Source organism: Molossus molossus, unplaced genomic scaffold (assembly GCF_014108415.1).
Source record: "Molossus molossus isolate mMolMol1 unplaced genomic scaffold, mMolMol1.p scaffold_m16_p_2, whole genome shotgun sequence".
Lineage (NCBI taxonomy): Eukaryota > Metazoa > Chordata > Mammalia > Chiroptera > Molossidae > Molossus > Molossus molossus.
Genome location: NW_023425355.1, coordinates 48148826 through 48163801, shown reverse-complemented (window position 1 = coordinate 48163801; position 14976 = coordinate 48148826). Strand labels below are relative to the sequence as shown.

Genomic DNA, 14976 nt, shown 5'->3' with positions numbered 1-14976 from the left:
AAAGGGAAAATAGAGCTGGGATAGCAATAGACATATCCGATAAAATAGACTTCAAAATGAAGGCCATAGCTAGAGACAAAGAAGGTCATTACATCATATTGAAAGAATCTATCCAACAGAAAGATATAACTTTGGTAAACATGTATGTACCCAACATAGGAACACCAAATTATATTTAAAAACTTCTGGAGGACTTCAAAGGAGAAATTGACAGCAATACAATCATAGCAGGGGACTTGAATACCCTGCTGTCATCACTGGAGAGATCCTCTAAACAAAAAATTAACAAGGATACAGACTTTAAATGATGTACTAGATCAAATGGATTTAGTAGATATCTAGAGAGAATTACACCCCAAAACTGCAGAATTCACATTCTTCTCAAGTGCACATGGGACATTCTCAATGACAGACTACATGTTAGGATACAAATTAAGTCTCTACAAGTTCAAAAGACTGAAATCATATCAAGCGTCTTCTCAGATCACAATGGCATGAAACTAGAAATCTATTGCAAGAAGAACATACAAAGACATTTGAACACTTGGGAAGCTAAATAGCATGTTATTAAACAATGAATAGGTCACCGAGGAGATCAAGGAAGAAATCAAAAACTTCCTGGAAACCAATGAAAATGAACACTAAACAACACAAAATCTATGGGACACAGTAAAAGCAGAGGGAAGTCCGTAGCACTACAGGCCCACCTCAAGAAACAAGAAAAAATTCTAATTGACTATTTAACCTCACAACGTAAAGAATTAGAAAGCAAACAAAAAGAAAACCCGAGAGCAAGTAGAAGGAAAGTAATAGTAAAGATCAGAGCAGAAATAAACGACATAGAGACTGAAAAAATAATTCAAAAGATCAATGAAACAGAAAGCTGGTTCTTTGAAAAAATAAACACGGTTGATGGACCCTTAGCTAGACTCACCAAGAAACAAAGATAGAGGGCCCAAATAAACAAAATTAGAAAAGAAATGAAAGAGAAGTAACAACTGACACCACAGAAATACAAAGGATCATTAAAAAACACTATGAACAATTATACGCCAACAAATTGGACAATCTAGGTGATTTAAACAAATTTCTAGAAACATATGGTCTCCCAAAACCAAACCAGGAAGAGACCGAAAATTTGAACAGACCAATAACAACTAAGAAAATTGAAGATGTAATCAAGAATCTCCCAAGATACAAAAGCCCGGCCAGGGACGCCTTCATGGGGGAGTTTTAAAGAACATACAAAGAAGAACTAACACCCATTGTCCTCAACTATTCCAAAAAATTCAAGAAAAAGGAAGACTTCCAAATTCGTTTTATGAGGCCAGCATAATTCTAATCCCAAAACCAGAGAAAGACACTACAAAGAAAGAAAACTACAGGCCAATATCTCTGATGAACACAGATGCCAAAATCCTGAACAAAATACTAGCAAATCAGATCCAGCAATACATCAAAAGAACTATTCACCATGACCAAGTGGGATTCATCCCAGGGATTCAAGGTCGGTACAGTATCCACAAATCAATATATGTGATACACCATATAAACAAAATGAAAGACAAAAACCATATGATCATATCAATAGACACTGAAAGAGCATTCAACAAAATCCAGCACCTATTTCTGATAAAAAAAAAAAAAAAAAAAAAGCCCAGCAATGAGGAAATACAGGGATCATATCTCGACACACGAAAACCCTTGTATGAAAAATCTACAGCCAACATCATACTCAATGGACAAAAACTAAAAGCATTTCCCTTAAGAACAGGAACAAGACAGGGATGTCCACTTTCGTCAGTCTTATTTAACATAGTATTGGAAATCTTAGCCATAGCAATTAGACATGAAGAAAACGTAAAAGGAATCCAAATTGGAGAAGAGGATGTGAAACTGTCATTATTTGTAGATGACATCATATTGTACATAGAAAACCTTAGAGACTCCAATAACAATCTGTTAGATTTAATAAATGAATTTGGCAAGGTAGCAGGATACAAAATTAACATTAAGAAATTGACAGCATTCTTATATACCAACAATGAACTCACAGAAAGAGAAACTAAGAAAACAATCCCATTTACCATTGCGGCAAAAAAAATTAAGATACCTAAGAATAAATTTAACCAAAGAAATAAAAAAGCTATTTGTAGAAAACTACAGGACATCGAAAAAAGAAATAGAGGAAGATATAAAAAAGCGGAAGCATATACCTTGTTCATGAATTGGAAGAATTAACATCATCAAAATGTCCATATTACCCAAAGCAATCTATAGATTCAATGCAATCCCTATTTAAATACCAACAGCATTTGACAAAGGTGGCAAAAGCATAAAATGGAGTAAAGACAGCCTCTTCAATAAATAGTGTTGGGAAAATTGGACAGCTACATGCAAAAAAATGAAACCAGACCACCAATTTATACCCAACACAAGAATAAACACAAAATAGATAAGAGACTTAAATGTGACTCATGAATCCATATAAATCAAAGAAGAAAATGCAGGCAACAAAATTTCAGACATCATAGGCAGCAGAATTTTCAATGATACAATGCCTAAGGCAAGAGAAACAAACTAGTTCACATGGGACTACATCAAACTAAAAAGCTTCTGCACAGCAAAAGAAACAATTATCAAAATGGAAAGGGAATCCATATACTGGAGAGCATAACTGCCAATGATACATCAGATAAGGGGTTAATTTCCAAAATATGTAGAGTGTTCATACAACTCAACAAAACGAAGACAAAGAACCCAATTAATAGATGGGCAGAGGATCTAAATAGACACTTCTTCTAAAAGGACATACAAATGGCCAAGAGACATATGAAAAAATGCTCAATGTCACTAATCATCAGAGGGATGCAAATTAAAACAACAATGAGGTATCACCTCACACCTGCCAGAATGACTACCATCAATAAATCATCAAACAACAAGTGCTGGTGAGGGTGTGGAGAAAAGAGAACTCCAGTACACTGTTGGTGGGAATGCAGACTGGTGTACCCACTATGGAAAACACTATGGTGTTTCCTCAAAAAATTAAAAATTGAATTGCCATTTAACCCAGTGATCCCACTTCTAGGAATATATCCTAAGAAGCCTGCAACACCAATCATAAAGAATATATGTACCCCTATATTCATAGCGGCACTATTTACAATTGCTAAGATCTAGAAACAGCCCAAGTGTCTATCAGTAGATGAGTGGATTAAAAAGCCGTAGTACATGTACACAATGGAACACTATGCAGCTGTAAGAAAGAAAGAGCTCTTATCCTTTGAGACACCATGGAGGGACCTGGAGAGTATTCTGCTACGCAAAAAAAGCCCATCAGAGAAAGATAAATATCACATGATCTCACATATTTGTGAAATATTATGAACAAAACAAACTGACGAACACAATGGACCCAGAGACATGGATGTGGGATAGAGACTGACAAATCTCAGAAGAGGTGTGGGGGGAGGGAAGAGTTACACCAGAGAACTTATATGCATGTTTGTATAACCATTGGACATAGACAACAATGCTAGGGGGGCGGGATTGGGAGGAAGGTGTCTAGGGTGGATAAAGGAAAAACATCTGTAACAAAAATAAATCAATAAAAATTGCAAAAGAAAACTTTCAGCAATGGCCAGTGTAAGCCAGTGGTTAGAACCTTTAGAACGTCAGCCAGCACATCGAAGGGTCCTGGGTTCAATTCCTGGTCAAGAGGAAGTACCTGGGTTGCAGGTTCAATCCTTGGCCCCGGGACCATCCTTGGCCTTGGATGGGGCACGTGCAGGATGCAACCAATCGACGTCTTTGTCTTGCATCGATATTTCTGTTTCTTTTCCTCCCTCCTCTCCTCCCTCCTACTCTCTCTAAAAATCAGTGGAAAAAATATCCTCAGGTGAGGATTAAAAAAAAAGAAAAAATAATAAATAAAAACTTCCAGGAACAGATTTAAAAGAGGACTATGGATACTAAGTCATCCATAGCTAGTCTTTTCAATTCAAGAACAATGACAGAAAGAACATTCCCACCTTTTTATCCTACTTAATAACCAGGAAGTCTGCTTCTGAGAAAGTGAGACTGAATAAAGCCCTACACTCTATTTATTGGTTCTCTAGAAAGCTTGACCTGTGGTTCATAAGAATGTCCATGGTTCGCCCTGGCCGGTTTGGCTCAGCGGTTAGAGCGTCGGCCTGCGGTCCCCAGAGACCCTGGTTCGGTTCCCGCTGAGGGCACGTACCTCGGTTGCAGTTTGTCCCCGGCCCTGGTTGGGTTGTGCGGGTGGTGACTACTCGATGTGCCCCTTTCACGTCGATGTTTCTCTCTCTCTCTCTCCCTCCCACTCTATCTGAACAAAATATCAAAAAATATCCTCGGGTGAGGATAAAAAAAAAAAAAAAAAAAAAGAATGTCCATGGTTCAATGAGTTGATACTAGAGTAGTCTACTATTATTAGTGGTGGTCAAGTAGGTCATATACAGGTATGGCTTGCATTGTTACAGGCTGCCTACTGAAAAATATTGTTACAGTTTTCTATCAGAAGTTTCCAAAAAATTTATGCTTCACCCTTGGATTTTCTTTTCTTAAAATATTTTATCCTTCTACTCTCTCTCCCTCTTAAAAACTTTAATAATTAGGGCCCTGTGGAATAAGTAAACCTTTTTCAAATGCTTTTACGACTATTTGTGCAATTAATATAAAGTTCTCCTTGGGGCATTATCAGAATTTAACCCCAATTTTGAATAGGATACACTAGTCTTACAATGAAACCATTCAAATGACAATTTGAATACAAATTCAAGCCAGTAAGATTTCATTTAATCATTTTACAACATTATAAGTTTACTACATAATCTAATTTAGAAAGATAAACTCGTTTTGAAAAGCACACACAATGTCTTAAGACTAAAATTCTGATTAAAAAAAACCCACATTATTTATTGTTATGTATGAAAATGAATACTGAAATCCACTAAATCATTAACAGATTAACACCTCCAATTCAGTTAACTCAAGAGATTATTGTGCATATTTACAAGTTATTATGACAACATGCATTATCAAGCATGAGCACCCAAAACAAACACTAACACAAACACGAATATATAAACTAATATAGCCTATTGATTCAATAGCCTTATTTTTATCAAAACTAAACATTTATAATTTTTCAAAATTTTGTTTATTTAAATTTTGTAAATGAGGACATTTTTCCATTTTTTGTTCAGATAGAGTGGGAGGAAGAGAGAGAGAGAAACATCGACGTGAAAGGGACACATCAAGTGGCTGCCACCCACACAACCCAACCAGGGCCGGGGACAAACTGCAACGGAGGTACATGCCCTTAGCGGGAACCGAACCTGGGTCTCTCCGGACCGCAGGCCAACCCTCTAACCGCTGAGCCAAACCGACCAGGGTTAAACATTTATAATTTAAAACTATTTTACTTATGTAAATTCTGAAGTTTTTAAGAGATAAAAAGATGTATTTGTTAAGTAAACAGAAAGACATAATAACCCATGTAACTATTCAGTCTTTATTTTCTTTTCTTGTTTATTCAAAGGTTGCAAAAGAATGATAACCTTTCCTATTGCATTTCTAACCAGTTTTCCCAAATTAGAATGAATTAATCTAAAGGCCAAACATTCTTTCTACAACCTACAGAAATCATTTTTGTTAGAAGCCAGATTATTTATTTGGTAGCTGCTGATGAATCAAGGTGCTTTTAAGTCACTTCAGGTAGTCAGTGAGGATCTGGAGTCTAAATCACATCTGCAAATATATTTCTTAAACAGTCACTCTTGATCTTTAAAGTTATTCTAGTTGATATTACAAAGGGATAGTCATTGAATGCCAGTGATGCAATGCATTCAATCTTCAAGACAGCAATGGAACTGAGAAAATTAGTATGGGGAAATTGTTGCCTAAATGTGTTCTTGTTAAATTCTGTATGTTTAAAATGTTTGGAGACAAAAAGATTTTGTGGACCTAAAACCAACTGACCCTGATGGAATGCCAAACTGTAAACTTCCAGACAGCTGCAGCTGGTAATAAAATGCTAAAACCTGAAGAGCTTTAGCAGAGCCTGATTATATGGTAATCCTCATATCTGAGAGAAGGCAAAAGAGCTAAAAGAATAACTGATAGGCTGGTTGCTATAGTAACCAAGACAAATTTGTATACTGACTGGGGAAAAACATTGGGGTTGCCATCAGGTATGAAGCCCACATTATGTCTTATGTGCTTTTCCCTCAATTTTGAATCATGAGATGACAGACTAACACAAAGACTGCTCAGTTTGAAATAAGAATAAATAGGGCTCTGCTCTGAAGAGTAAGGAAAGCACCCAATTAAAGGTTAAGCTGGTTAGCAGAATAACATCCAACAGCTAGAGGGGAATGAACAGACTTTAGGAAAATTGGTAGAAATTAGCTTAGATCTGGGTAGAAAACAGAAATGTAAGTTAATTATCAATTTAAGTTAAATATCAGAAGGACATCATAAAGCACCTGCTATTTTTATTACTTTCAATTTTATTTGAAGTATTTCTTTGGGCTATTAATTATTAATCTCTTACAGAAAGGTTTATTTAATTCACACTGTGTAGGTACATATCTAAAATAATACTAAATGGTGTGATTTGTGGTATCTCAGTTATTCATGTCCCAGGGAGCAGCCTTATAACCTGCTCTCCAAACAGTGTTTAGGGCTACCTTTACCACCTCCACCTCCATCCATCACCACCACCCTCATCACCTCCCCCTTCCTCCACCTAGACTATTCCAGGAAGTAATTACTAGAATTGCAGGCAGACTATGAAGAAACAACAGCATCATCAAAGGCCTTCCCTGGCAAATTCACCTGACTTGGTCAAAGTTAAAACAATGAACTGAAGAGAACATATAGATTGCTGTGTAATGTGTGTTACAAAATAAGTCTCAAATAACAATTGGAAATTATTTTCTGTTCTGTAGGATCACCACTGAACTGTCAATGGCTTAAAGCTATCTAGGTTTTCAACATTTATTTAAAAAATAAAATTTTATCTGCCCTACCCTACTTTATGCAGTAGGTTACCACAAGAACAGAATAAAGTTTTCAGTTTATAGGGGTCTGTACAGATTCACAGTGAGCCCTCAAATTGCTATAGTACCGCCATTGTCCTACTTCCATGAGTTACCAATTGACAATTGGAGGCCATTAGATTTAGAACTTGGATTTACTAATTAATAGGTAGGTTCCCCCCAACACTTCAATATGATGTTACATGGATGTGATAAAACAGCATTTACAAATATATTCTGATCAATCCACAAAGCCAACAGCAATCAAATATAATCTATGATTAAATAACAATTTATGAACAGCTATTTTTAAGGAATCTTTCACACAAGTATTTTTTATTGAAACTTGTATCAATTTTCAATTCAGAGAGAAATGTTTATGATGCCTAAGTAAAGTGAGAAGCTGAGTTTTCACCAAAGGAAGCTGTGCAACTTGTTTTTTAGGATGAACTTTTCAGGACAGTTTGATCTCAGTTCTCTTGGTTTAAAAATCAAGATTTCACCGTTACTCCAATCTACAAAGATAGACTATAAGACACTAACTAGACTGCTAAAATACAATAAGTAATCACCACTGTTCTTAGATCAGCTATCCCACAACCTTTGTTCATTCTGAATTGAAGAAAATTAGTGGGCAAAATTTAGGATCCTAGAATAGTCAATATCCTCTGACAGCAAGGCATGAAAAAACAATCACAGTAGATGAGAGTAGACCATCTCAAGAGCCCTGCTAACAGGGTAAGTGCCAGAAACCTAGAGCAGGGATACCCAGTAATACTTTCCCTCCTTCCACAAACAAGGCAGAATGGAATAAATAAGCAATCGGGAGACTGAGGTTCTAGTTCCCAGTCTGCCACTAATCAGCAATGTGTCACTTCCCTTCTCTGAGCCCCGGTTTCTTCCAGTTAAATGGGAGGGCTGGGATAAATGATCTCCTGGTCTTCCTACTCTAAAAATGTTAACATTCTATCCTTCCTTCCAACATCTCAAAAATATTTTGGTTGCCATGAAAATAAAATTTTTAAATAAAGAATGCTCAAAATGTCACATTTATTTTTATAGCATGTTCTCAGTGCCAGCCTTTAGTATGTGTATGTATAACCCACAAATTAGCAGGAACATTAATCTCAGATAGAGTTTACCCAGTAAATATTTCAATTGAAATCTATAGGTATTGCATCATGTACCAATACCACCAAGTTTGTTCAACTAAAATCTTTTTTAAAAATCATGGAAAGATTTCCCAAGAACAACAGTTTATCAATAAAAGCACACTATTAAACTTCAATATGACAGACTTTTAGGGTTGGAAGGGTTCTCAAAATCTCCTCAATTTAAAGATGAGGAAATGAAATGACTCATAGTCCAGGGCTTTCTTTTACTACACTGCACTTCCTCCTCCCCTTCCTGCTTTATCAAAAGACCACATGGTAGCAGAAAAAAATGCTAGACTGTGAAACTGATCTGGATTCTAGTCCTAATTCTGCTATTGATTTACTGTGGCACCTTGGACAAGTCACTTTCGCTCTCCTGGTTTTGGTTTTCACATTTTATATGAAGGGATTTAACTAGATGTCCCTTCTAGCTGTAGCACGCTATGATCTTATAAAATTCCTATCTGACAAAACAAAATACACATTCCAGAAAGAGAAAGTAGGAACTTCTAGCCAAGAGAACTGAAAAGTTTGGGCTGCTGGTTTTAAATAGATGCATCAGTTCAATTCACCAAGTTTGTCCTAAAACATTTTACTTCAGAATCTCCTAGAGGATATCCTCTACACACACACACACACACACACACAGTGTGAGGCTGCTATGATGTATTAGAAAGAAAAATACTAAAGTAGGTGTCTAAAGAATTGGTTTCAAATCCCAGCTCTGTCACTTATAAGCATTGCCTCCCAGGCCAATTCATTAACCTCTCTGAGCCTAAGGTTCCTCATATATAAAAATGGAGATAAAAATAAGAAAAACTGACCTAAAATATCAGTCAAAATAAAGCATCATAAATGTGGTATATATTGCAAAGCTGGAAGTGGAGATGATCTGCCACTGTGGAAAAGTAGGCTGTATTGGAATCAAAAGTCTTCCTATAAAACTGGGCTAATTTTTAACTTAATAAATGTGCTTTCAAAGAGGAAAATAAGGCTGAAGATACACCACTGGAGGGGAAGTAGAAAAAAAAATCAATATTAGGAAAGATTGTGTATTTGGACTCCACTTATTAACAAAAATGAAATAACTCTCAACTGCCTACTCAGTTTACTACAAATTTGGTAAAATGGTATGTGTACTCTAGAACATACAATAGCAAGAAACATTTTTTTCAATCCTCACCCAAGGATATGCTTTTATTGATTTTAGAGAGAGAGGAAGGGAGAGGGAAAAACATCAATTAGAGAGAGAAACATTGATCGGTTGCCTCCCATATGAGCACGTACACTGCGGATCGAACCCACAACCTGGGTATGTCCCTGACTGGGAATTGAACACTTGACCTTTTGGTGTACTGGACAATACTCCAATAGAGCCACACCGGCCAGGGCACAAGAAACACATTTTTAAAGTACTCAAATTCAGTCTGCTGACCTCTTAGAGTTTGTACCGTGTGCACTCTGGTTCACATCAAAGGACAGAAGATATTTCTGATAAGGTATCTAGTGACACCATCTATTTCCACAAATCAAGATTTCTCACTGCATTTCTAGGTTGTTAGTTACCCAGCCAAGTCTCCTCAAAGTACCTTATGCAAATGACAAAACTTGTCTCAAAGAATAGAGAATATATGATGCCAACCTTTTGCTGCCCTCTCAGTACTTTTAGCTCTTTCCAGATGCAGCTCTCCAGGTGAGTCTCATTCTCTTCCAAATCCCCTATTTACAGGTGGTGAAATTTAGACCGACACAGCAGTTTTTTGTTTGTTAATCCTTACCTGAGGATATATTTCCATTGATTCTTAGAGAGGATGGAAGGGAGAGAGAGGGAGGGAGGGAGGAAGGGAGAGAGGGGGAGGAAGGGAGGGAGGGGGGAGGGGGGAGGGGGGAGGGGGGGAGGGGGGGAGAGAGAAACGTCTACATAGATTGGTTGCCTCCTGCATGTGCCCCGACCAGGGCCAAGAATCGAACCTGCAACCCAGGTTACTTGCCTTTGAACAGAAATTGAACCCTTCAGTGCTGGGGCTGACACTCTAATCACTGAGCAAACCACTGAGCAAACCAGCAAGAGCAGACCGACAGTTTTATCCATAAGCCTCAACAGGCTAAACATTTGGGTAGGTTAGAGTTAAAATTAGAACACTGGGTCTCAACAGAGATATTTTTACTTTTCACCTAATATCAAAGGATCAAAGAGCTTGAGAAGCTACATTGTCCCAAGAGGGAAGAAATGACTATCAATTCTATCAAAATTACTCATTCAGCTTAGACAAGTTAAATAGCTCCAAGTTCTGCATACTTCTTCCCAAAGTAAGCTCAGTATGAAGTTAATATTGCTAATTCCAAGAAAGGAAGAAGGGAATGAACATTTGAGTTCTTTCTCTGTGCCAGGTGCTGGAATTGGCAGTTTACACAGGTGCTAATATGACTGTCCTTTGAAATTAAATTTGTCTTATTCATTAGAAAAAAACACTATTCACACAGTTCTAAATTGATTACAATCCTATACATCGATTGTTATTTCCCTCTCCACTACACACGCACTCACGCACGCACAAAAGTAGTAAGGAATTAGGTCTTCATTTAACCTGAACTGACAGTTCATTACTCTGAGGAGAAAACCACAAAAATAAAATTTAACTTCAAGGGGATCCAATGTTTTTGGAAATACAAATGTATTTTCTATCCTCTACCATCTAGCTATGAACTTGTTTCAGATACTGAATTTGAAGGAGATTTAGTGCAATCTCAAGATTGGCCATTGCCACCCCCAAATACCATAATAGTGATATGAATGTTGGTGGAAACACATACATCAGCGATTTACCTAGTACATTTCCTTTACTTTACTGCTGTAATTTTTTTGGTAATACATTATATATTAGGTTTTAGAACAGCCTCTAGAATGTACGGATAACTTTATTTGCAAGGTCTTCCTTCCAAGGGCTAAACTTGAAAATTGATGGCAGTTGACTCCTGGAAGCATATTAGTGCCTTACATTAATATACAAATTTTACCAATTCTCAAATTCTTACAGCATGAAAATATATTTTATTGCCTCTAGTCCCACACAAGTCTGTAGAAGAGTTCGTCTATAAACAGTATTCCAACTTTGAATAGTGGAGGAGTCGGTAAACATAAGTCCCAGTCAAGGGAAGCGTTCCAACTACTGTACTTCCTACTCAGAATCTCCCATATTAATCACCACTAAAACATCTTGCGGAATTAGATAAAGAGCACAAAGCTGGGGCTCTCCTTCCAACCACCAGATTACTCAGCACTTGCTTGTATCTCTGTAGTCGGTGGTGTACATTTATGTGCGGCTACCTTTTAAGATTGCATTCTCCCTAATGGTAAAGGACCTTCAATTCCCTTTGCCTTTCGGTAATGTGGTATTTTAATAACACGCTGTTGATCGAGAGTACATCAGCTAGATGACTCGCCTAACTAAACACCCAGCCCTTTCCGCCGTTCCTTTTCTTTCTGTGCAAGGAAGAGAACGGCAAATCCGGAGAGTTACAGCTACCTCTAAAACGAACAGGTAAGTTAGCGGAAAAAGAAAGAAAAAAAGAAAAAAAAATGGGAAATGCAATTTCTCTTGTTACTGCTCCTTTAACCTATGGTTCCTAAGGCCAAAACGGATGTTTCAAAGGTGAGCTCTGAACCCCACAAACACAAATCGCCGGCTCTCGAGCACGCCAGCTGTCCCACCTAACAGAAAGCTGGGCAAGGTGAGAAAGGAGTTCCGAGAGAGCCCCAGGGGGCTCTCTCCAGGGAAAGGAAGGGGTTTGCTTGAGGTGGGCGACCCCCCATCCCCCGACTCACTCACAGAAGTGCTCGAGACAGAAGAGCAGCGGTGGCGGACACAGTGGGACCTGTAAGGGGTGGAGGGGGAAGCCAGAGGGCCGCGACGCCCGGCTTCTGGGCCATAGCTACTTACCCTACAGGGTAGCTACCCCCTAGGTGCACATCTTCAGGGGCATCAAAGAATTCCTCGGTGTCGCTTTCCGACGCCATTTACAGAACACACCCGCGAATGAGGGGGCCGACACCGCCTGGGAGGGTGACTCTTGTCGCCTCGTCGTCGTTCTCCACCCGGCTAGACCGTGGGGAGGTGGGTCCCGCGTGAGGACGAGGAGGGAACAGAGGATTTGTAGTGAGGAGCCGGTTAGGAGCAGGGGGTCGCCGTCAGCTACCGGACTACGGGATGACCGGCAAAGCGGCCGTCTGATGAGAGGAGAAGGCGTTGGGTCCAGGGACTGTTGCTGCCACCGCTCCCGGCTATAGATGTATAGGGAGAGCGAGAGAAGCGGTGGCTCTTCTCAAAGCGGGAGGGCGGACGCACGGACTATAGCAGCTCCAGTTTCACCCGCAGCAGCAATTACAACAGCTGCGAGAGCTAGTTGTCGGCAAAATACGGACGCGCACCTACCCTCGCGAGATTTCGGGCGGGGGCCGGTAAAATGTGGGTGGGGCGAAGAGGAGGAGGGGGCGGGTCCAGAAAGGCAGTGCTCGGATTTCTTCGGCTGAAGAAGCCTATCAAAACAGCGCAAGCGCGCTAGGTCAGGAAGTAGCTGAAAAGGGTGGGGATGAGCTCCCGAAGGGAGGAGTCTAGAACCTGCGCAGGAGCTGCGTGGTACCCGGGCTTTGAGCGAGTGCCTTCCGACGTAGGTGGGGGTCCAGGTGAACCTTTTACCCACCAACCCTGCAGTTCTTGAGAGAGGCATTTTCAGAGGGGTGATTTTGAGTCTGCTTTTTTCTGAAGAGGAAATGCTGTCGGGAAATGTTGGCCTTGTGGTTTGCGTTTACATCGTCTTAATTTAGCCAAGCCCTGAATAGCCCAACCTAGAGCATAGGCAGGTCCACCACCTCTACCGTTACAGGAATAGCACGCCCTATTTACTACAAGATCTATAGCTGAGATCCCTAGATATGGTCCTGTGGGCCCCAGGGTGGGGTCCATGAGAGAGACGTGGAGAGTGTGCCAGTTCCATGGAGTGATGAAGGATTTATTGCTGGAGCAGAGCCAGTTAAGGCCTCCGGTTATTTTTTCTATACAAATATCCGTTGCTGCCCACACTTAATGTCAGAGAAATTCTTATGTACTGGCCAAGATGTGCGTCAGTCAAATGGTAAATGCTGAGCAGATATCCTTGCAAGGCTAAGAGCAAGTAACTAAATTCTGATCCTCTACTGCCCAGTGTCCAGCGATGAAATTCGGTAATTTATAAAAGACTAAGATGATCTTTCTTAAAAAATGGATCATTGACAAAGTGATAACATTAACCTTCTATATGGTAATGAAGTACATTTATTTTTCCCACTGACATAACAGGAAGGCTCTCTGAGCTGTTTGCGCAACCTTAAGTATTGCTCGACATGGCAGCAGAAAAGATGGGATTGGGACCTGGGACATGGTCTGAGAAAGGCTGGAATAGGCCTCTAGATTCCTCCTTGTAAAGCAACCAGGGAAAGATGTGCATTGTCTGGCAGACTTGTGTAAAACCAAATGCCAGGTAACACCCTAGGGAGTTCAGGGCAAACATTGCTTGCTTATTTATTTATTTATTTATTTATTTATTTATTTATTTTTGTGGAATGGCCCCCAGCGGGAACCGAACCTAGGACTCTGGTCCTCAGACCGAGGATCAACTGCTGAGCCAAACTGGCCAGGGCAAACACTGCATATTTAAATATGGTAATATTTCTTGTAGCAAACCATATAATTATTCATATGGGATAAATAAATACCAGCAAAAAGCCTCATTCAGGTTAGGTCAGATACTGCTAAATAAGTTTATGTTAGATCAATTTGACTACCAAATAAATTACTAAAAATACAAAACAATTTTTGGTTTCCAGAACTTTTTGGATTTCAGAATTGCAGGCAAGGGATTTATAGACCATTGTGAGGATATGATTTGGTCACAATACAGTATTAGGTTTTGTGTTTTAAACCCTTGAATTTCCTAGGTACAAAATGTTTCTCAAAGTACTAACTTTATTTTGTTGCTCACTTGGAAAGATGATTTTTTCCCTTATGAGTTATGGAAAGATATAAGTAAATAAACTACCTGAATTATTATCTTCCTAGTAATATAACAGTAAATTTATGTTTGCCTTAAAATTTAAAGTTTGCTGAGGACAATTCAATGATTAAGAAGACAGCTTAGTTCCTGTCTCCAGGAGCTCACAATGTAGCAATGAAAACAAATACGGTGTCCTAATTTGGTGCTTTTTTTTCACTATACCATACCACCTCTCTTTGACTTTTTACAGTACCTTAAATATTATACTTAGAAAAAAAGTCAAAATAGAATAGGAATGATAAGCTGATAATATTTTTGTTATTAGATAAAGTATAAAGTTGTCTATTAGATGCTTTTATCAGTGGTATGAGAAAGTGAATTTTTCTGGGAACATTAAAACACATATATACCACCTATCCTTTTTTTAAAATTAAATTTATTGTGGTAACATTGGTTAATAGCATTATATAACTATCATTCCTTTTTAAAGATGTGAAAATATGTGTTTGTTTTGCCTGAAAAAAATCTGTTCTTGAGGTTTTTTGTTTTTATCTTCACCCAAGGACATTTTTTCATTTTTTGTTCAGATAGAGTGGGAGGGAGAGAGAGAGAAAAACATCGACAAGAAAGGGACACATCGATTGGTTGGCACCCGCACATCCCAACCAGGGCCAGGGACAAACTGCTACTGAGGTACGTGCCCTTAGTGGGAACCATGCACTTAT

At 38.8% G+C, this 14976-nt stretch overlaps 1 protein-coding gene across 1 annotated transcript in view; it reads right to left on the bottom strand.

Annotated features, from left to right (window-relative positions):
* WDR44 (WD repeat domain 44) overlaps positions 1–12640 on the bottom strand; it is a 121596-nt gene extending 108956 nt beyond the window's left edge. The window contains exon 1 of the mRNA XM_036270799.1: positions 12163–12640. Within this exon, the coding sequence (XP_036126692.1) occupies positions 12163–12239 (77 nt within the window). The 5' untranslated portion in view covers positions 12240–12640. The remainder of the gene's footprint in view (positions 1–12162) is intronic.
* Between the last annotated feature and the right edge of the window lie 2336 nt (positions 12641–14976).